This window comes from Glycine soja, chromosome 16 (assembly GCF_004193775.1).
Source record: "Glycine soja cultivar W05 chromosome 16, ASM419377v2, whole genome shotgun sequence".
NCBI classification, from domain to species: domain Eukaryota; kingdom Viridiplantae; phylum Streptophyta; class Magnoliopsida; order Fabales; family Fabaceae; genus Glycine; species Glycine soja.
Genome location: NC_041017.1, coordinates 3512039 through 3535002, shown reverse-complemented (window position 1 = coordinate 3535002; position 22964 = coordinate 3512039). Strand labels below are relative to the sequence as shown.

General features: G+C 32.4%; 4 protein-coding genes across 6 annotated transcripts; 1 reads left to right on the top strand and 3 right to left on the bottom strand.

Moving 5' to 3' along the window:
* Positions 1-699: 699 nt before the first annotated feature.
* LOC114390956 (protein SRC1-like) lies at positions 700-2071 on the bottom strand. Its single transcript, XM_028351904.1, has 2 exons — positions 1519-2071; positions 700-906 (listed from the first exon to the last, which is right to left on the bottom strand). Exon 1 carries the CDS (start codon positions 1793-1795, stop codon positions 1541-1543), a length of 255 nt encoding a protein of 84 aa, XP_028207705.1. The 5' UTR covers positions 1796-2071; the 3' UTR covers positions 700-906; positions 1519-1540.
* A 257-nt stretch (positions 2072-2328) lies between these two features.
* LOC114390955 (protein SRC1-like) lies at positions 2329-3546 on the bottom strand. 2 transcript variants are annotated; one of them, XR_003662040.1, is made up of 3 exons: positions 3102-3546; positions 2469-2551; positions 2329-2434 (listed from the first exon to the last, which is right to left on the bottom strand). XR_003662040.1 is itself a non-coding variant. In XM_028351903.1 (2 exons), exon 1 carries the CDS (start codon positions 3477-3479, stop codon positions 3141-3143), a length of 339 nt encoding a protein of 112 aa, XP_028207704.1. In that variant the 5' UTR covers positions 3480-3546; the 3' UTR covers positions 2329-2551; positions 3102-3140. The 2 variants fall into 2 exon arrangements, 1 of the variants encoding a protein (XP_028207704.1); XM_028351903.1 differs by having other exon boundaries at positions 2329-2551.
* A 2681-nt stretch (positions 3547-6227) lies between these two features.
* LOC114389574 lies at positions 6228-12723 on the bottom strand. 2 transcript variants are annotated; one of them, XM_028350272.1, is made up of 10 exons: positions 12566-12723; positions 11989-12214; positions 11361-11462; positions 10883-11052; positions 9613-9746; positions 9328-9505; positions 8232-8787; positions 7777-7889; positions 7406-7658; positions 6228-6626 (listed from the first exon to the last, which is right to left on the bottom strand). In XM_028350272.1, exons 1-10 carry the CDS (start codon positions 12625-12627, stop codon positions 6402-6404), a joined length of 2019 nt encoding a protein of 672 aa, XP_028206073.1. In that variant the 5' UTR covers positions 12628-12723; the 3' UTR covers positions 6228-6401. The 2 variants fall into 2 exon arrangements, with proteins under 2 accessions (XP_028206073.1, XP_028206074.1); XM_028350273.1 differs by lacking the exon at positions 12566-12723 and having other exon boundaries at positions 11361-11484; positions 11989-12078.
* A 4152-nt stretch (positions 12724-16875) lies between these two features.
* On the top strand, positions 16876-20889 carry LOC114390737 (U5 small nuclear ribonucleoprotein 40 kDa protein-like). The gene is made up of 2 exons (XM_028351606.1): positions 16876-17008; positions 19473-20889. The coding sequence occupies exon 2, from the start codon at positions 19539-19541 to the stop codon at positions 20574-20576; it is 1038 nt and encodes a 345-aa protein (XP_028207407.1). The 5' UTR covers positions 16876-17008; positions 19473-19538; the 3' UTR covers positions 20577-20889.
* The last annotated feature ends 2075 nt before the right edge of the window (positions 20890-22964 follow it).

The window sequence follows — 22964 nt, the reverse complement described above, 5'->3', positions numbered from 1 at the left end:
AACAGCACCGTTTATGGGACACGTATTATTTTTTTAAAAGTTAAAAAATTGAACCTCAACACACCATTAGTTTTTAAGAAAAAAGAAATTGTGCTCTGGATCAGGCCTGGTTCAACAATGACCCATGAGGATACTTAAAAGGCCAGCCAAAGTTCCAAGAGTTCTAAAGATATTTTTCAGTTTTTGGAGCTTAAACACGATAGGCATTTTTCTCACCCTCACTTTTTTCTATTATCACCCTCTATTTTATTTTTTTAAAATTATGAATTTATCTTTCTATCCTTAGGACTTGTTTAAGTAAGCTTATTTAAAAAGACTTCTACGAGAAAAATAAAATAAAAAATAAACATTTTCATTAGTTCAAATTAATTTATAAAAATTCTCTCATCTTTCAGAAAAATTATACAAGAGAACCTCCATAGATTAATTTATGAAAAAATTCCTTTTTTTTTCTTCTTGTTTTCTTCTCAGAGTTTAAACACATTTTAAACTCTTCTCGACTCTTATCCCTCTCATCACTTTTTGCCTCCCAAACACTCCCTCTATTCTAACTTAATTTTCCAACCCGGTTCCGTTGCGGTTACATTGTGGTATTTCATGTGATTGAAAACCACATTGCAATTGTTGGCCGATGTGGTTGCAGACAAAACAACAATATTAAGGTTGCGGATCACTATTTAAAATCATGCTATCATGTCATACTAATAATACTGATAATTTAAATTTTTATTTCTTTACGAATATATACAATCAAACATAACCAAAGCAGTGGGGTTACAAACCAACCAAACCGCAGACTATTAGCACTCGAATTAGCAACCAGAAACACGCACAAATATAGATTAAAATTCACAAGAAAGAAATAAGAAAAGGCACAACCATCACTACTATATATGCTCCATACACCTGCAACCGACAAGGAGGAAAATAAATCAGAACATATGCTAGCAAACGTTAGTCACTATTTTAAAAAAATCCTAATTGGTGTATTTTATATTTCATTTTTTTTCTATCACATCATTTGATTCATTACATTTGCCCCCTTTCTTTTTATCTTTATTTTTCCTTTACTTTTTACGTCTCAATTTTTTTCTCTTTCTTTCACTTCTTATGTGTCAATTAATTAGAATGCAGTGTACACTTATCATTGTCCATTTTAAATTTGAAGATACATGCAGGAGCAGAAAGCGATGATCATAATGCTCTCCAATTATAGAAAATAAAATTTCACGAATAATCCCATGATTATAAAATCTTAAGTCACCCCAAAAATGATAATAAAATAAGATCTCAACACACATGGTGCTATGTGTGACTTGTGTCAAAAGGTATAATTTGCTACTGTTAACTCAAAAATCATAGATGAAAATAAGATCATAAATTTCCTAACTCATTATCATCCATGTGTGTAAAGATCAATGTTGAATTAAAATCTATGACGAAAAATAATGTTGAATTAAAATCGTAGAGAATTTTGATAAGGCATAATAGAACAAGATAAAACAATTTAAAGTTCACCTTATCTTATAACACAGATCATCTAATCACTATCACTGCCACTGCTACTGTCATGGCCATCCTCATGGCCATGTTCACGCTTCTTTTTCTCCTTCTTCTTCTTCTCGCCCTCGCCATGAATTTTGTCCTTGATCTTGTCTGCGAAACCCTCTTTGTGCTCTTCCCCATGATGCTCCCCTTTGTGTTCTCCACCATGGTGTTCACCCTTGTGCTCCTCCTCTTTCTTGTGCCCTCCCACATGAAGGGTTTCCTCAATCTTGTGAATGATCCCTGACATTGTCTCTGTTTTTTTCTCTCTTTCACTTAGCTAATTCTCTCTTGTTTTTGTTTTTGGTATGGTATATACTATTGAATGGTATTTTATAGGCACAAAAGTGAGGGATAAAGCGGAAGCGTTGTTAATTTGTTAGAGAAAAAAAATGTTATCCACCACTTGTGATGAAATTATGGGAACGACCATGAGCATGTTCTTTACGAGTGGGTGTAGTCGTTTATACTAATTTTGTTTTAAAAAAATATACAAATCTGAAAATCACAAATATTAAATATTTGTAACAATTATAAAGTTATACTATAATTAAATTGATCACAAGTAAAAAAAATTAAGTTTATCAACATTTTTTGGTGGAAATGATCAAAGGTTTTAAAAAATAATTTGCGGACCATAATTTCAATCATAATATCATTGTTTTTGGAATCACGGTGATCATAATTATAGTCACATCAATTGCGTTATGTTGGAACTTGGAATAACAATGTAATCACAATAGAATTTTTTTTTTTGCTGATCTAACCACAATAGATACCATGTAATACTACTAATACGCACTGATAATTTAATCTTTTATTTCTTTAAGGATAATATACAATCCAGCATAACCAAAGCAGAGGGGTTACAAATCAACGAAACCACAGACTAATAGCACTCGAATTAGCAACCAGATACACGCACTATTTCTCTCGCTCATAAATATAAATGACAAGTAGGAAAAAAAGAGAAAGACACAGCCCTCACTACTATGGTCCCATACACCTGCATCAGACAAGGAGGAAAAAAAAAATTAGAACATATGCTAGCAAACGTTAGTCATTATTTATTTAGAAAAAAAATCCTAATTTTATATACTTCTTTCTTATATTTCAATTTTCATGTTTTTCTAATCTTTTTTCCATCACAATTTTTTTATCATCTTTCTTTACCTTTTACTTCTTCCTCATTTCGTCTTGTTTTTCTTTTCTTTTTTCTTATCTCTCAAAAATGCAGTATACACTTAACATTATCCATTTTAATATAGAAGATATACATGCAGGAGCAGAGATTGATGAATTATATATATATATAGAAAAGAAAGTTTGACGAATATTCCATGAATATAAAATCTTCAGTCGGTTATATTAGGCTAAAAATGAGATCTCAACGAGCAGGGGTGCCATTGTGCCAAAATGCATAATTTGATTTGTTAGCTCAAGTGTGATAGAAGAAAATAAGATCATAAATTTCGTGATTCATCACCCATGTTGTAATAGAAAAATGTGGAGAATTTGGATAGAGCATAACATAACAATGCAAAACACAAGTATACCTTATAAGATATATAGGTGATGCAGCAGTGGGAGATAATCTAATCACTGTCACTGCTGCTGCTGCTGTCATGGCCATGTTCATGCTTCTTCTTCTCCTTCTTCTTCTTCTTCTTCTCGCCCTCGGCGGTGGCGCCACCCTCCTCGCCGTGGATCTTGTCCTTGATCTTGTCTAGGAACCCCTCTTTGTGCTCTTCTCCTCCATGGTGCTCCGGCTTGTGCTCACCAACATGATGCTCTCCTTTGTATTCAGTACTGTGTTCACCATGATGCTCCCCTTTGTATTCTCCACCATGGTGCTGCTCACCCTTGTGCTCCTCCTCCTTCTTGTGGCCTCCCACATGAAGGGTCTCCTCAATCTTGTGAATGATCCCTGACATTGTCTTTGACTTTTCTTCTCTCTTTCACTTGGCTTGTTTTGTTTTTGGTATGATCTGACCCCATGGGATGAATGGTATTTATAGGGAGAGAAGCTAGGTATAAAGTGGAAACATTAATGGATTTGTTACGAATTAAATAAAAATAGTGTAAATAACTAAATTCTTCTCATAATTTGTCACATTTTTTTTATTAAATTTATATTTTTTTATCTTTTTATAATTAGTTTTTTAATGCATCACATACTTTTAGAGGGGACAAATTTAAGTATTTATCCAGATGAAATTATGGGAATCACCATGGGCGTGTTCTTTGCGTGTAATCATTTATAATTATTTTGCTTCCAGAATATATCCAATCTGATGCATGATGATACGATTTTCCTTTTTAAATATTTCTTGTAACAATTATAATAATGTTATATTATTTAAAGATTTGAAATTTCATTGACATTTTTGTCATTCAAGTGTTTTATAAAATAAAATAAAAATGATTAGTTTTTGACATTTTTAATTCATCAACGTTTATTGGTGCAAATGATCAAAGTTTTAAAAAGATTTGTGACTGTTATTTTAATTGTAACGTTAAGATTTCTGGAGTGGCCATAATTGTAATGGTACATTTATCTATAATGTATATATTTTTTTGCTTGGTAACGAATTGAGAGGTACCAAATTAAAGTATGAATAATCAATTAATTAGACAATGACCTAGGTGAGGCTTTAAGCTTAAAGGCAAACAGGTGTCGAGTGGTTAAGGCGCAAGCAATTGAGTCGTTAAAATTTGAGCATTTGGAACCTAATTGTAGCTTTTCCTGTGTATTACGGAACCTATTGAGAGAATGAGACAATGCTTACGAATTGCAAAGACAAAGAGAGAATCTTTTAAGTTGGGATATGGCCATGTATTATGCAAATCATGACAATGTCTGTCCAAATTGTTAGGTCCCTTTAGTCAGATAAGAAATGCATTTTATAAAGTTAACTATCCTGCATTATAGATACTACTTTGGGATATAGTTCATTTTCATTTCATATTTTCTTTCCTTATTTCAAAACTAAAGGAGAAGTAGAAATTCTATGATAGATATTAGCCAACTCTAGAGAAAAAGAATAAGTCATGGGAAGAAGGTATGAGGACATAATCATGTCCAAATCCATCACATGCTTTCTCTCCTTTACTTTTTAGTCTCTCTTATTTTAAAATAAAAAAATTAATTAGGAAGGAGGGTAAAAGAGTAAAGAACAAATAAAGAAAGAAAAATGATGGTATTATTTTGAAAAATATTCTAAAGCAGAATGAATGAAATAGGGTAGCGTGGAATGAGGGGGAAGATGACCGACTGACCGACCATTATGGGCCACAAATAAAAAATCCAAAAGAGGATAAGAAGGGCCCATTGAAAACTAAATAGGGCCCACTTTCCGTATCTGAGGAAATTAAAGCTGGAAAGAACGTTATTCTTGAACGCTTTTCTTTTTGTTACCGACCTGAATTTAAAAGATGATCGTTGAATTAAATGAAGATGGAAGAAGTAAGAACCACTTGTTTATTTTTGAAAAGAAAAAAAAACATGTCAAAGTATTTTAATAAACTAGTATATAGTAATCTCGTTATTTAATAACAATTTTGTTAGCATTTTTTCAAATGCTCTAAACACACCTGCTAAGAGTAAAGACCACTCATTAAGGAATCACTTGTCAATTTTATTTAATGGAATTATAGATACTCGCTATTAAAAATAATAGCTAATAAAAAAATAAAATATTTCATAACTTGATTATCTTCACATGCCTGCAGCGCATCGTTTGATAACTTTCTTAAATGAGGACTCATCCTTTGTTTCATTCATATCATGACACGTGGATGGTCTTAAACTTGCCGACAGCCTCACTGACCGTACAAGAAAAACTTTTTTTTCTTTCTTTTTTTGTTACACAAAGTGACAAGAAAAATTTAACAAATGGTGTATGTATATTTCCTAGCTTTACTCTTAAGTCAAAAACTTTAACTGGTTATGTTTAGTGGAAACTCCTATCTTCTTTTTTCATTTCCAATGCAAGAGGATCGAATATGATATTATTAAGATCACGTAGCAAGAGGATCGAATCTGATATTATTAAGATCAATAACTTGTTAGTAGTGTATGTACATTTTTTTTTTAAAATAAATTTTTTAAAGTAAATCATACCCAACTGTCATGGCGGTATCGGATATTTTATTTTATGAGAGCCAAAAATGTCAAATATTACTGAAAAAGTATTATAGAAGAACTTGACTGAGTATAAGGGAAATAAATCATTAAATTTTGAAATGAATGTCAAGCTGACAAATTAGTTGTTTTTAAAACAAGAAGAAGTTCATTATTTGCTGAGAAATTTTTGGACATTTATGTCATCTACATTGAAATTTTTATTGGCTAATACTCCTCTTTCTAGGAGTACATAGCTTAGAAGTTGTGCAAGACCATTATTTATTGGCATGAATATGAAATGTGATATCAAAAAACCGAATGATGCATTTTTGTTACATAAGAAATCAACCATAATATAGTGTTTTAAGCCCCACAGCAGCAAGATAAAAAGCTAAATTGATTGGATGAGGAAATTGATTACAAAATTAACAATATTTGATTAGATAGCTAGCTAACTTATTGACTCCGCAAAACTAGTTCAGATCTTATTAAATTAGCATGGTGATACTTATTTCATTTTCATCCGCTATAGGAGTTTATTAAACCGAAACAGTTGAAGCAAGAAATGCAATCAAACAAGGCACAACTATTTATACATGTATTTTCAGTGTCTTCTCTATATATTGCTTTGTACACTAACCAGTTCCCATTATACCAAAGTCAGTTATGGGGCAAAGGCTACATACATTAAACCTATATACTAGAAAATCTAATAAGGGTGAATAAAAAGTTATTTGGCATCAACAGTGTTAGGATCATCTACTACACGGATAGGAACAATTGGTATTGAATCCCACCATTCCCTTAACCGTCTATTCCCTGTTCCACTTCCAGAGGACTTTCCTAATGTCATAGTGAAGCTTTGGAGAATGAGAGCCATAAGGAAGAATTTGAATGGAATTACTGCCAATAAGATTGCCAATCCACTCATTGCCACCATCACTAAATTTGCATGCTGCCACGGGAACAATAATGACTTGTATTTATTAGTAAATAAAAGCAACCATAAATTGTAACACACAGCATTATAGGATAGAAGGAGCAAAAAAACAAAACTATCAATTGCGATGCAGAAATGAAGAAGCATAACATATATGAAGACTAGAAGAAGAAAAAACTCATAGTTATCACATTCAACTAAAATCTAATTCCAGCCTAGAAGAATTAGAACAATCTCATAACTAAACAAAAGAACAAAAGTTTTATTGATATGGTCTCTGGATGTTACATTTTCTCCCCACTCTTGATCTCAAGTCTTATAGTAGAACTCACATAAAGTTCACCTAATAATGGAAAATGTGTTGGAATGAGTGTGTCAAATGGTATCTTGCTAAGTGCATTATTCATTTCTATACACCTGTATCTAAAAGTATATAGTTTTTTAATGGAAGCAGAAGCAAATAAAAGTAAATTTAATACCGCTGGTCCCTTTGTCTTTTAGGCAATATTCATTTTGTGAAGAAATCATAATTACAAAAAAAAAATCGGCCTATTTATTTTAAATCACATTCTCTATTACAGGTAATATATCTGTGACTGCTGCTGTTACACCCCTGAAGGCTTTCATATACATCACTGGCACAAGGTACAACATGTGCTGTTATATCAAATTCAAGGGTGAAGGATGACTGATCAATGAAATATGACTCCATTCTAAAACAAGCACTCATTATTTGTTAGAATCAATCTTCACTGACATCATGATAACTGCTGAAAAAAAAATCTTACAAGTACCTTATCAGCCTTTGAAATAAGTATTGACCATATCTTTAGCATTGCTATGTTTGCTATCTGCATCATGTCATGAACAGTATACAATCCATGCTGGGCTGAGACAATGCTCTCCATCGTAGATTGATCAGAAGCCATACTGGATCTACTGATTACTATCTCGTTACTTTTATCATGAATCTTTTTCTGTCTTGCATCAAGCATCTTTATTATTGCCCAAATCAAGAAAACTGCAAATGTCTTGCCAACCCATTCCCTGCGTTATCCACGTGATGTTTACATACATTTTAGCAAAACTCACTCATGGTCATGGAAAAAATTTATGAGTCTAACACAATTTGACCATTAAAACGAGTAAAGAAATGAGAACTTACATATAGGTGATCATCAAGGATGCAGCAAGAACAGCAAGAGTAATTATTGGCCTTTCCCATGTGAAGATTTCTTGAAACCAAGGGACTGCATTTTTAAGTGGCTTCAGTAGTTCCTATACAATGAAAAATTAGCAAACTATGATTAAGTCTCAACTTCAAACATGCCAATGACGCCATGCTTTCTTTCCATTTTAGGGCAATCCTGGAATCTTGTTCTCAATTGAAGTGTTAATTGAAAAACATCTTAAGGCACTTTAGCATACCATGACCTACAATTATTTGTCATGTAGACCATGAACTTCCCATTCTCCAAAGTATAAAAGAAATTTATAGAAAGGCATAAAATATACTTTTCGCTTCAAAGAAACAACCCCATCTTGCACCATCATGTGCTACTCCTTACTAGAGTTCAGCAATGAGGATACTTATAAGCTTTGTTATGGTTAAACCCTTACCGTTATAACCAAAACACTGTCAGTGACTCCTTCCTCCTTTAATTCATCAGTGGTAGCTTTAGCAATGAGAATTTCCTTTTCTTCCTCCCTAGATTGTTTGATAGCAGCCTCCAATGAGGGACTATCGTCTACAACATTAACACTTCCATCTGCTTGACTTGCCTCATCTATTATTATATCAGAATCTACACTTTTGGAAATGTTCATACTCCTAAGGATAGAACTTGCACTACATGACTGTCCATTATTGCCCTTTTTGAGGCTATCCGCGAGCTCTTCTAGCACATAATCTCCCTTTGGTATCTCGTTGTATAAGGAAAATATTAAGAATTTTGTTGGGACAGGAGGTGATATTCTTAGCATTTCTCTTGCTGCATGCAGCCTTACGATTCCCAAGATTGTCCTTGAATGCAGCTCCCATGTTTGTATTAGACAATTTATCTGGTTCTTAGATAAAAATTGGTGGAGAAACATTATTTCCCTTACTAGTGCAAGCCAATGATCACGTCTCGTGGAACTCGTAAGCTCTGGAAACTCCAGTACAACTGTCTCCGATCTAGAAAATTGAGAAGAAAAATTTACTCATTGATATTAATGACAGAAGTGGGAAAAAAAACCCTTAAAGACAGAAGTGATCAGATTATATATATTTCTATATTTGATATTACATTGAGATGGTACTAGCAAACTTAATCAGAACCGATATATGATTATGTCAAAGCCATAAAAAATAACAAATAACACTCAAAATATTAGAGAGCAACATATTGATTTCTCCCATTCATAAGCTTTTCGGTCAGACCTGACCATTTTGATACACATCGGATGTAGAATTCCGCAAATTCTATGATTTTTCAGGAATCGTGTTCATTTAAAAGATTGCAGTGGTAAGTCTGAGGTTTGAGCTTCACCAAAAACTTAAAAGGGGTTACCTTGATGAAATCTTAGAAGCCTAGTGCTTCTGTAAATATACAAGCATGCACATATACTTTATGAAGATTAAATCCCTACTGGATATTTCAATGGGCATTTTTAACATACATAACCCCAGAGTAGGTATTGATGATAATAAAAGCTGTTATGCTACTGTCCTTACAAATCAGTTGAATCATAGATTATGGCTTTGTCATAAAGTTGAGCTCCCCATGGACCTGTGGCAGCAGGTTTAACACTCTGCTCAACATTCTTGGAGAGGTCTATTTTGAGAGCATCTTCATACCTTATTACTCCGGAAGCCTCAAAGTAAAGAGAGTAATTGGTCAGTGTAAGCCTACCTGGCAATTAAAAGCAAAGCAACATTTACATTTTTATAAGAGAAAATTAATTTTATAGATTCTAATGCATTGATAAAATTAACGATCAGAGAGACGAAGCGGCTGACCAGGCCAACTTGTTGTTCCAATGTGCCGAACTACTCTCTGTGTGCTGGCTGTTCCATCTACATGTAATATATATTCATCCTCAGCCAGTTCAACCCCATTTGGTGTTGCATGTTTCTGCAAATGTCGTATGCACCTATGGAATCATAAATTAAAAAATAAAGGATATTAAGAAATTGGACTCCATCTATTGCATATGAATTTTTATTTATACTAACAGGCATGTTCTGGTTATAGTATTATAGTATTAATTAAAGTCAACCCCATCCAAGAGGCTGAAAGTAGTTCCTACTTTTTCTAAATGTCAAATTTCTTGGAAGGAATCCTACCCTTTAATAGACTACAAACTTTAATTTATTGTTTCATCCACCATAGAATCATTAGGAAGTTCTATGAGTTCAGAGTTTTATATTATCCACAAAAGCCAAGTGGTTATAATCAACAATTCAACATTAGCATAACCATTACAGTGGCATGTGTTGTTTAGTTCATCTACTAGCCAGGGAAAGAGATAAAAACAGATCTATTCCTCTCCATGGAAATTGCCCTTTAGCCAATGTTATAATTTAATGCATCTATTATTCCAGAAAAAATAAAATCTTCCCATTTTTTCTAATGAAACCAATCCCCACTCACAATATTCTCTTTTAGTATAAGGAAATAGAGGCAATCACAACATGTCAAGAATCCACACTATAGATAAGCTTTAAACGTTTAAGTAAAGGCACATCATTTGTTTTATATATATAATTGGCCGGCTCAACAAAGAGCCTGAAGGGGCTTAAAGCAAGGATAATGCATAGGCTAACTATACCTTGTGAAATTGAAATTTTATCCGGAAATTGAAGGAGGTAAGGATCAAATTCTTAAACGTCCAAAAATCAATTCTCTCAAAAGCTTAAATTGTCAGGTAAAGACACCAGATTGGTTTTATAAATCTTAACAATATTAAACAGTTCCCCAATCAAAATTATGTTATTATCTCTCTTTTATATCTTTTATTCTACCAAAAAAACTAATGTGTAGATTCTAATGCTTTGTTGACCTTCTAGATCTCCATACAACTTGGATAATTCATTCTGCATATATTATATGTTCAACTATCAAATAATCCAAGATAGTCATCATATTCTAAATCAGAGATATTGTTAAACAATAAACAGCATTCCAACGAAGCCTAAAATAGGAGGATTTTCCTAGCTATTATACTTATGAACTCCAAATGCATGCAAATAGACCAGGAAAAAATCTTTCATCAGATGAATGCATTACTTGTCCATTTCTTTTAAGAACATGTCGTATGCTGGAAAATGTAGTCGGTTGCCTGTTGGTGCTGTCAGAGATTCAAAAGTAAACCTTCCATTTGATACATCTGCAACTAAAGGTACTAATGATCCCAACCATACAAATGCATCTTCTCCAACATTGGGCTCATTATTAACCTGGCAGGACAGTTTATGAATTATATGATTAGAAAAGAAAATGCACAAAGTAAGTGTGACCAGCTACAATTGAAAATATCTACACCTAAAACCATAAAAATTTTGTGTACTTCTATCAAACTGGCTTGGTTCAAATGGAAGTCAAGAGATTGAATTGGTCTTTGAACCAAGTCTTGTTTGATAGACTTGCAAAAGGCTGGAAGTCAAACTTTTATGATAAGTTAAAACTAAAAATAAAAGGATCAGCTTAAACACATCATTTGTATTCTGTAATATCATAACAAAATAAGGGGAAAAGATGCTCTAACAAGGAGGGGCATGATGTCTGAATAAAAAAGAGGGATATCATCCAGTTCTTGAGTGGTATTCAAAGTTATCTTCCTTTCTTCTTTCTCCTTTGCTACAGTCTCCTGCAAACCTCAGAAGCCTCATCTGATTAATAACAGCAGTAGACACAAAAACAATAAGCTTTAGATCAAAATCTTATTTAGATGTGGAAGGTGATAATGCTGAAGTTCAGATTAAACAGGAACAGATCTTAGGCTAATGTTCAATGACCAATAATTTCAAGCCATGCAGAGCCAACTTCATCAGTTCCTAAATGTAATCTCACTCTTGTCAACAGAATTTGTTAAGCAGAAATAGGTTCTTAAACTGAGCCAATTCAACTAAACATCATTACTTAAAAATCTGAAGAATAAAACCATGGTCAATCACTGCAAAAGAATCTCGGTTCCTAATAGATTCATCAAATATCTCAAATACATTGTTGGCAATGCTTTGGTCTTGGTAACTAAAATTACCAGCTATTATCAAAATGAAATGCCAATTCTTATTTTGATTGGAGTTGGTAACATGATATTAGATTATATCTAACTTCATTTTTGTCCCAAAAATATAAAGTGTGTTCGTCAGAGAGAGAAATAATATGCACACCATTGGTTCTTCATCGTAGTAGCTAGGTCTCTCCCAAGCAAGCATCATGTCATATGTCAACCTGCTAAATGAGCTATCATTGATGTTTCCCTCTATGTTGTGGCACATTTCATTCACACCCTTCCCACTGCAAAATTCAACTAATTTTCTGCAATAGTTTCCCATTTCAGGGTTCCATCCTCCTTCAAAATCTTCCACCAATTTCTCTACTGAAGTGTCCAGTTTCCTAAGTAACAAAAATAAGCAAAGGCAAAGTAAATTTAATAGTTAACTACCATGTTTGCATTTCATGATCTAGTTCCTATAAACATATATATGCATAGGCATAATACCACAAGATTAGAACATGAAATTGACTCCATTTTCTATAGGTTTTTCCAGGCTCTAGGAAAGCAACTACACCAACATGGATAAAATTAAAAGTAACAAATTAAAATACAAAAGCTGCTTTCTCCAAAGAAAATAACACTATATACATGTGTTATAATTTTATAATTCTAACATCCTTGCATAATAAGATTATTGTTATCATTTATTATTATCAGAAAATGGCTATAAGAGTGGAAAGAGAGATTACTGTGAACATCTCTTGATGACATCCTCGGCAATGGAAGACAGATACTTGAGTTTCATCGCCATAATAACCGTACGTACGGTCTGGTTTCTTCCTCTATGGTTCTCTCTCTGTTTTAGTGAGTAAAATAAAATACTAAATACTGATTAAAATGCAATGGGGCACCGAAAATCGAAAGGGTTTGGTCTAATAGTAATAGATGAGAGGGTGATACGTGGGAAGGTTCATTAGTCGCCACGTCGTAATGGCCATGCAACGCATGCATGCAACACTTGGTTCTCCTCTCTATCCGTCTTCATTCCCCATAGCGGTTCGAGCCTGTTTTCTTTCGCTAGAATTATCCGGTACCAAATAGAAATTCTTATATGTTCTTTATTTTAATCTGCATTTAAGCTTGATATACTATATTGTAAAAATTTAACTGAAATTGAAAGTCGGATAAATAAAATTTATATTTTTCATCCTTATAAAATATTTTTTTATGCAAAAAAAATTATTCATTATTTATCCTTGTAAAATGGAAATGCTAATTGATTTTTTTTTTTTGCCTGAAATTAGGTTTGAACGAACCTACGTGTTATTTTTTAGTTTAAATTTTATAATATAATTTTTAGGACTAAAAACTGTCATAAATTAAAAAGAAAATCAAACCACCAAATTCCACCATCAAACCAAACTTACGCCTGAGTAAAAAATTAACACATTATAATTTTAGAAAAATAAAGAATATATAATTTTTTTTATAGAGATTAAATCCAAATTTTACTAATTTTAGATATTAAGGAAAAAAAATCATATTTTAACAAAAAAAAGTTGATATATTTTATATTTCATTTTTAAAGTGGATCTAATTCAATTCAAATTGAGCTTACGTATATAAATATTTTTTATTTATATTATATTAACTTTGTACTTGTGCTTAAATATTTGGAGATTAGTTATACAATATGATAGAGAAATTAGTGAAAATATCATGTCACACATATGATATAAGTAAAATGATTTAAATGAAGGAAGAAATCGAATTTAAAAGTTATTTATTGTTGTCTGAAAATAAAAAGTTTGCCGGCTATACCTTTGAAAATAAATAAAAATCTCATATTAACTTATTTAATTCTTTTAATTTTGAATAAAAAAATAATAGCACTCTTCTTTGATCCTATAAATATGAATATGTCTCTTTGAGTTTGTAACTATTTTGGCATTTTTATCAAATAACAATCCCTTGAATTCAATCCAAAAAGTAGAGCAAGATTTTTAAAGAAAATCGCCATCGGAATCGATAAGTCGTCTTCACCAATAGTCGTTGCTAATACAATATATCTATATTTGTTCACTCTTATTCAATTAGGTTTTTTTGTTATAACCTCTCTCTTTAAAGTTGATTTATAGTCATTGTTTTATTTTAAAATATATAAATGTAAACTCGAAAATATGAATTTGGTCATTTGAAACAAAAAAAAAAGGAAACACATTGAAGCTTTAATTGAATCACAAAAAGGGACTATAGATAAATTTATCATAACAAGCAAGAAAAGTAAATTTGAAAATATAGGTAATTGTTCATTGAATGAACATGTAAACAATGCAGACTTAGATGAAAATAAAAATAGAGAATAAATATTAGTTAATGAACAAGACTACATTGATTCACATACTCATAATGAATTAGAAAAATCCACTACTAAAAATATATAGGATCCAAGTCATTGGAGAAATATTGATACAAGTTTGAGAGATTTATTAGTAGAAAAATGCCCTATTAGAATTACTGATATAGATTTTCCTAAGATTGAATTATCAAGACACTTTTCTTCATCACTTTACATTTTAAAGTTACCTAATGGAGAAAAACATGAAAGAAGATGGTTGATTTATTCTCAAGACTTAGATAAAGTATTTTGTTTTTATTGTAAATTGTTTGATATTATTCCTAGTACAAGTAAATTAGTTAGTGAAGGTAGTAGGGATTGGAGAAATATTAGTTCTAAGTTAAAGAGTCATGAGATAAGTAATGAGCATATTGTTAACATGAGTTCATGGATTGATTTAGAAACGTGATTGCTAAAAAATAAAACAATTAACAAGCATATTCAAGAACAAATAAATAGAAATAGAGAACATTGGAGAAATGTATTATTTAGAATTATTGTCGTTGTTAAAACACTTGGAAAAAATAACAGCCTTTCGTGTAGGAACAAACGAAAAAATTTACGAGGAAAACAATGGAATTTTTTTAAGTCTAATTGAAATTATTGCAGAATTTGATCCTACAATGCAAGAACACATTCGTTGAATCAAAGATAACTAAATTAATAGTCATTACCTCGGTCATAGAATACAAAATGAGTTGATAAATTTACTTGCAAATGAAATCAAAACAAAAATTATAAAAAAATTATGAAAGCAAAATATTTTTCTATCATACTTGATTGTACTCCTGATATAAGTCACCAAGAGCAAATGTCTTTTGTTTTACGATGTGTGGATATTTCCTCAACCTCAATACAAAATTTTGAATATTTTTTAGAGCTTTTAAAATTAGATGATACAACTAGAAAAGACCTTTTTGATGTTATTATGAATGAAATAAATACAATTGGACTTGATATTAGTAACCTAAGAGGACAAGGTTATGATAATGGATTTAATATGAAAGAAAAAAAATCAAGGAGTGCAAAAAAGGTTTTTAGACATTAATCCTTGAGCATTTTATACTCTGTGTGGTTGTCATAGTCTAAATTTGATACTTTGTGACATGACTAATTATTGTCCTAAAGCTATACCTTTTTTTTGGGTGTTACAACGTATATATACACTATTTGCTTATTCTACTAAGAGGTGGAGAGTTTTACAAGATTATATCTCTAGCCTAACTCTTAAACTGTTATCACAAACACGTTGGAAAAGTCGTATTAAAAGTGTAAAAGCTTTAAGATTTCAAGCTTCACATATAAGAGATGCTTTATTGAAATTAAGTGAAGTTAGTGATGATCCTAAAAAAAAGTGAAGCTAATTGTTTAGCAACTTATGAGCTTGAAAATTTTGAGTTTGTGTTGGACATGACTTTATGATATGACATATTATTTGGAGTAAACTCAGTTCGTAGAAATTTGCAATCAAAAGATAAGTGTATCGATGTTGCTATAGAACAATTACAAGGTCTTATTTCATTTTTTCAAAAAATATAGGAAAGATGGATTTGAAAATTCTTTAATGTCTACCAAAGAACTTACTATTGAAATGAATATAGAACTTAAGTTTCGTGAAAAACATATTATGCATAAAAAGAACACAATTTGATGAAATTATGGACAATGAAGTTGTAAGATCTCCAAAAGAATTATTTAAAATTGATTATTTCTTGTACATAATAGATCAAACAATTACTGCATTTCAAAGTAGATTTGAACAATTTAAAATGTATGAAGATATTTTTTGTTTTTTATTTTGCATTAAGAAATTAAAGTCATTGGATGCTGATTATTTAAAAAAATGTTATCTTAACCTTAAATATTAATTAAAACATAATGATAGCTTATATATTGATGGATCACATTTATTTACATAATTAAAATTTTTCGGACATTATAACAAAGAAAAATGAAACACCTATTGAAATACTTAAGTATATTAGAAGGCTTGATTATTTACCAAATGCCAATATTGCTTATGGAATAATGTTAATAATTTCGGTAACTATTGCTTTCAGTAAAAATGAGTTTTTCAAAATTAAAATTAATAAAATCTTATCTAAGATTAATAATATCCTAACAAAGATTAAATCAATTGACTTTATTATCAATTGAAAAAGAAATATTACATGAAATTGATTACAATAAGTTAATAAATGATTTTGCGTCCCAAAAACCTAAAAAATTAATTTTAAATAAAATATGAATAATTTTATTAAATATTTTATTAGTTTAGAAAAAACCTAATTTCTTTTGTCAATGAAAAAGTCTCATTTCGAAATTGACTTTAGGCCTATCAATGTGTTGGACCGACCCTTGTTATTTGATATCTATAAAAAACTTACCTTTTCTTCTTTATTCCTTTGACATAGAATTAGGACTATTCCAAATAAGGATTTATAGTACTTTTTAAATAGTTATTTATTATTATTATTATTATTATTTAGTTTGATTCAGTGAGACACATTCATGCAGTCAATACTCAATACTTATAACCGTATAATGAAGATCTGATGGCTAATATCTTAAACGTGTGCTTCTGATATGATCCATCGTCCATCGTCCATCGTCCTCCAACGGTTACGAACTAACGATCGCGTAAACGCGTGTTTACACCGACTGCAGGAAATCCGTTTGGAGGGTGGTAAAAAATTAAAGATTGATCTATGGTGTTGGAGGCGAACCGAACGAGTGTTTTCAAGCTGCGGCGTGTGGTCTTTCTCTCCGTGACACAGCACAAACAAATTCTCAGGTATTTTTCTCCTCTTTCTTCCTTCTTTTCTCTCCAACACCTCAAATCCATTCATTTTCACTCTCTTTTTACACTTATCCTTCGCAATTAGCCTCTGCTTCGTTGAAACCCCTTTTCTCTTTCTATGCAAAGTCGTTTTCACTTTTGTTTTTTCCCCCACACGCTCAACTAAGTAAACCCTAATACTTACTCGCATAAAGTATCGGGTATATTCAGTTATGAACTCCAACAAGTTGTTGCTGCTTTCATATTTCCTTGTAATTTATTTTGCACGCGCTGCCGTTAGGTTTTTTAGGCATCAAATATGTTGCACGTTTGCTATTGGATGATAATGTATGCAATATTTTCTCAGCTTTGATAGTTTTCAATTAAAAAAAACTTATTTGATTTGTGCTCTGGATTTGTTTTTTGTTTGTCTACTATGAAGCACCGACACGGACACCGGACACGACACGGATACACCTGTAATGTCCAAAATATAAAATGTAGTACGGGTGTCGTGTCGGTGTCGGACACTGAGACAGATGCGTGTCGGACACCGGACACGGCAAGGAGTTGGGGTGTCCGTGCTTCATAGATCAAAACCAAATCTGTGTGCTGTTTTCTTCTTGAGATACTCTTTGAAAGTTGATATGGAAGCCCCTGTTAATGCCAATAAAAGTATTGGTTGTTCTATAGGGATGGGGGATAATTGAGTGAATCTGTGGTCACACCTAGATAGAGGTGTGTGTTGAAAGTTCCACATGATTGGTAAACATGAGGAAAAATGGGGCATGTTGAAGTCCCACATCAAATAAAGATAGTGCCGAGATAAACTATATAAGTGAGGAGCAATCCTCACCTTACAAGCCGATTTTGTAGGGTTGAGTTAAGCCTGATTGCTCCCCACTTATATAATTTATCTCGGTACTATCTTTATTCAATGTGGGACTTCAACATGTCTTATTTTTCCTCATAGTCATGTGGGACTTTCAACATACCCCTCTATCTAGGTGTGACCACAGAATCGAATTAGGCGTTCGAGCTAAACTGAATTGAAACACGTATACCCTAATCCTTTAGAACCGGTTGTTTTTTGTCCAGTTTTTATAACCACTGTTTGATACTGTGTTTTTGGTCTTAATCCTTGGGTTCATTAGGGGAAATGGACCCTGACTAATCTGGAGTTTGTCGAGGAGGTAATTAAAGTCCGACCAAGAATTATTTCTGCCAAGAATCGAACTTGGTTAATACCCGAATGATTAAACCTTAACTTCAACACATTAACCGCTTGTGCCCAATTACTTGGTTACTGTTCGATACTGTTTGTTTGTTACATGTGCAGTTCAATGATTTTTTATTTTTAAAAACCAAACCAAACCTTTTGATTTAAGAAAAAAAACTTTGAAAATTCAGAGCTTTAACCTTCTCCAATTGGGCTCAAACTTGAACCATTGTAGTACAACCTACCTTAGCTTGCATCGCATTCTCTCTCTCAGTTTTTGGGTTTCATCCTCCAATGGTGTTCTTCCTAGTTTATGAATTGTCTTCTGGTTATGCCTAATTCAAAACTTGGTACCCTGATGAAATCAAGCAGAAAGTGGTTTTGAAATTGTGTGTAACTTCAATCTGTGCAAGTCATAGTGGAATTGCAAATTTGCCTCTTTGTGAAGTAGGTAGACCGTAGGACTTCAAGGATATGAAAAAAGAAAGAGAAGCTTTAACCCAAGATTTAGATGATGTTGTTTCAGTTGGTAGTCTGCTTTAATACCAGTGTTGTTCCTGACATGAGGTGTTAAAAAAAAGTGGGATGAGAAATAATCACATGAAAGGAAAACAGTGTGTCAGTCATAAAGCAGTGGTTAAACAATTCTCGTGTGCCTTTGACTGTCCAGTAACTGAAGTAGACAAATCCCTATACATAATTTTCATTTTTCCTTGCAAGTCAATAACAATTATGGTTTAGTCACATTTGCAGTTCATCAGCTTAATTTAGTATTTTAGCCAGAACTGAACGATGCTTGGCACGATTTTTTGATACATCATGTCCGCTTAGTAGTTTACTGTTATTATTGAGACCGATAATTTCCTGCTCTTCTATGACAAATATCTTTTATATTTGAGTTTATATATGATGTATATCAAGTGATCAACTAAAATATAGGTTCCCCCTTCTCTGTGTTTTTGTCAAATTGACATCTTAATATCTGAATTTAATGTACCCTGTTGTTAATGTGAAGCACATTTCCTTTTCAGTGGATTACTTTGCTTTATCAAATGTTGACTTATAATTTTATCTTTTGCATTTGTGTTTTTTTGGAGGGGTTTGGGGAGATCATTTTCTAATCATATTATTATAATTGCATTGGAAGATGAGGATATGGAATTAATGTAAAACCCTAGAGTAGTCTAACTATGTAACTACTGTTATTCAGTTTCTAGTCTTTTTGAGATCTTACTTCTAATTCTTCTGATTCTGATTCAGTGTTGGAGACTTGAGCTCATAGAGAAATCATAGTTTGTTTAATTTCAATTCTGAGCAAAGGTCAACATGCAAGTTTTTTCCATTGAAGGCGAAAGTGCTTTGTCAGTTGTTGGTCCAAGGCCAATGGAATGGTCTACTGTTCCATACAATGCCCCTCAAGCTCCTGGGCCAAATGGAAAGCAGCGGACCTCAAGTTTGGAATCACCGATCATGTTGCTGTCAGGTCACCAGAGTGCTATATATACCATGAAGTTCAATCCAGCAGGATCAGTCATTGCATCTGGATCTCATGACAGGGAAATTTTCCTCTGGAATGTGCATGGGGATTGCAAGAACTTCATGGTTCTGAAAGGTCACAAGAATGCTGTTTTAGATCTCCACTGGACTACTGATGGGACACAAATAGTCTCTGCCAGCCCCGACAAAACAGTGAGGGCATGGGATGTGGAAACAGGAAAACAAATCAAAAAGATGGTAGAACATCTCTCTTATGTTAATTCATGTTGTCCTTCTCGAAGGGGACCACCTCTTGTTGTTAGTGGCTCTGATGATGGAACTGCTAAATTATGGGATATGCGTCAAAGGGGTTCCATCCAAACATTCCCAGATAAATACCAGATTACCGCTGTTGGCTTCTCAGATGCATCAGATAAGATCTTCACTGGTGGTATTGACAATGATGTCAAGATTTGGGATTTGCGTAAAGGTGAAGTTACCATGACACTTCAAGGTCATCAAGACATGATTACTGATATGCAGCTGAGTCCTGATGGGTCCTACCTTCTTACAAATGGCATGGATTGCAAACTTTGCATTTGGGATATGCGTCCGTATGCTCCGCAAAATCGCTGTGTGAAGGTGTTGGAAGGGCATCAACACAACTTTGAAAAGAACTTATTGAAGTGCGGTTGGTCTCCTGATGGAAGCAAGGTAACAGCTGGTAGTTCTGATCGAATGGTTTACATCTGGGATACCACTTCTCGCCGCATCTTGTATAAGCTTCCCGGTCACAATGGATCTGTTAACGAGTGTGTTTTTCATCCCAATGAGCCTATTATTGGATCTTGTAGCAGTGACAAGCAGATTTATCTAGGGGAGATATGAAGCTCAACGTTTAGGAACTTGCCAAATGAAATGACCATGTTGGTGCTTTTGATGACAACCATTAGGGAGTGGTAAACTTTAGAGATGCTGAATTCCTTCAGTTGTTCCCTGGTCGATCAATTCTGTATAATGTTCTTGCAAAAATATTATATCCTACCCTTTGTTTGTAATATGTGATTTGACGTTGGTGAGAATGGCTTCATAATTTCATTGTGAACTTCGAGACATTTTGCTTAGGAAGGTGTTTCGAAATTTTTCCCCTGCAGAATTGGATTAAATTTAAAAATGAAAAATGTTAGTGATACATTCTTGATGTATGTATTTTTTTAAAGTATTATTATTATTATTATTATTATTATTATTATTATTATTCACGTATATCTTATTAAATGATTCATTATATAAAAAAGATTAAAATATGTTTTTTTCTTTATAAATATTGAAATGTTTAGAATTTATCTAAGTAAAATTTTGAGTCTTTTTCCATTTTTGAAAAATTGAAATATGTTATTTTTGGCTCAAATGTAGGTTTGGATAAATTCGAATGTGTTACTCTTTCATTGGTTATATTGACGACTATGAGAGTGGATAACTTAGATGATTAAAAATCGCACAAGATGCAAAAAAAAAAGGTTGATGCTAGGTGCATCCAACATTACAGTTGTTGCACCTAACATTTTGTAAAAATGTCAAAACTATCCTTGCGTTTTCTTCTCATTTTAAAAGTTTTTTTTTAAAATTGCCCCAGCCATTTTTGTGCAGTGCTTCTTCTTCGTTTTCTCTCTTGGGTGTGTAGTGCTTCGCCGTATTTTCTTCGTTTTCTTGCGATTGGTTAGCTTCGGTGAAGGTGAAGGTGAAGGTGCTGGTGTTCATTGTTGCGGTGGTTGGTTCGTCGTCGACGACATACGAGGTACGCATTTGTGCTGGGTGTGCGTGAGGATGATCTGTAAATCGTACGGATCAAGTTAATTCGTAAGGTTGATACGGATCAAGTTGATCCGTATGTTGATATTAAGCATACGGATCAAGTTGATAAGTAAAAGGCTCACGGATCAACTTGAAGAAGAAGAAGACACCACCACGTGCACAAAATCAACGGGGCTGAAGAAGAACGGTGCAAGGGCTCGAAGGAGAAGGGTTGCTGAAGAAGAACGGGCGAAAGAAGGAGAAAGCACAATCACGGCATGAAAAAGGGTTGTTAGGTGCGCAAAAGTTTTTTAAAAAAACTGAGGGGCACTTTTGTCTTTTACTTTTAAGTGCTGGGTGCACCGGCAATAATGCTGGGTGCACCTAGCATCTCCCAAAAAAATCACAAATTTGTAAATCCATTTTCTTTAATTTTTTTCATCTTCTTTGTCCATCAGGCTAATCAAAGAGAGAGAGGTGAATTCGGAAACCAAGTTATTGAGTTTATCAGCGATGTTTGATTTTGATTGAACATTGGAATTGGTGTCTGTAACTTTGAGTTTGAGAGTAAATATATTAAGTTTTTAAAAAGAAAAGAAATTCAAAGAAGAAAAAGATGACAAGGTGAGTAAAGAAGAAGTTTGATTTAAAATAACATTTGTTTTATTTTAAATCATACCTAAAACAACCTTTATAACTTTTTAATTTCCTGTTTACAATTTAAAGCAGTAAAGTGTGTTTATCCTTTCAACTTCTATCTTTGAATTTCACTGTAACCTTTGTTTTCAGTGCAACCATTTATTCAATATGTGTTAATTGTAATTCCAAATTGTAATTCCAAAAATACCCTAAGAATGAGTGGAAAGAAAAACTTTAGTGAATAACCAACTTTTAATTAACCTAAGTAACTCTTCAATTCTATGACGATTAATACTTCAATGCAACCTATTAATGTGTCTTTGTCATTTCAATTTCTTCCCTTTAAATTTTACCACAGCATTTATTTTTGGCTTATAACTCTCCGTTTTATTCGATGAATGACAACCTTTGCACTCTTTAAAATCACACATTTGTAACTCTTAAATTCCATGGTTCACATTTGTTTACAATTCAACAACTTAAATATAAGTAAATTCAACGGGATGCACATGAATTAAGGAATTTACTTAATAATATTTGATTTAAAAAATCTTCTTAAAATATCTTTCATATTAGTGTTTGTAGGATAAAAATAAATGATTTACAAGAAATAAGATTTTATTAAATAAAATGCATAATAAAAATATTATCATTAAATGAGATAAAAATTAGTTAGTATTTATTTATATTTAGGTCTAAAATTATTTTGTTGTTATTTATATATAGGCGCAGAGGAAATACTTAGGAGAGTGTGTTTATCTTTTTAACTTGTATTCTTTAAATTTTAAAGTAACCTTTATTTTTAACCCAACACATTTATCTATTGTTATTGTATTCTAAACA

Bases quoted from the DNA above. Each gene is read 5' to 3' on its own strand.
- LOC114390956 (XM_028351904.1), bottom strand. From the start codon at position 1,795: ATGTCAGGGATCATTCACAAGATTGAGGAAACCCTTCATGTGGGAGGG.
- LOC114390955 (XM_028351903.1), bottom strand. From the start codon at position 3,479: ATGTCAGGGATCATTCACAAGATTGAGGAGACCCTTCATGTGGGAGGC.
- LOC114389574 (XM_028350272.1), bottom strand. From the start codon at position 12,627: ATGGCGATGAAACTCAAGTATCTGTCTTCCATTGCCGAGGATGTCATC. The intron at 9,747-10,882 runs GTAATGCATTCA...ATGATTCCATAG, and splicing joins TTCTTAAAAGAAATGGACAA to GTGCATACGACATTTGCAGA. The intron at 7,890-8,231 runs GTAAGGGTTTAA...TTCATTGTATAG, and splicing joins ACAGTGTTTTGGTTATAACG to GAACTACTGAAGCCACTTAA.
- LOC114390737 (XM_028351606.1), top strand. From the start codon at position 19,539: ATGCAAGTTTTTTCCATTGAAGGCGAAAGTGCTTTGTCAGTTGTTGGT.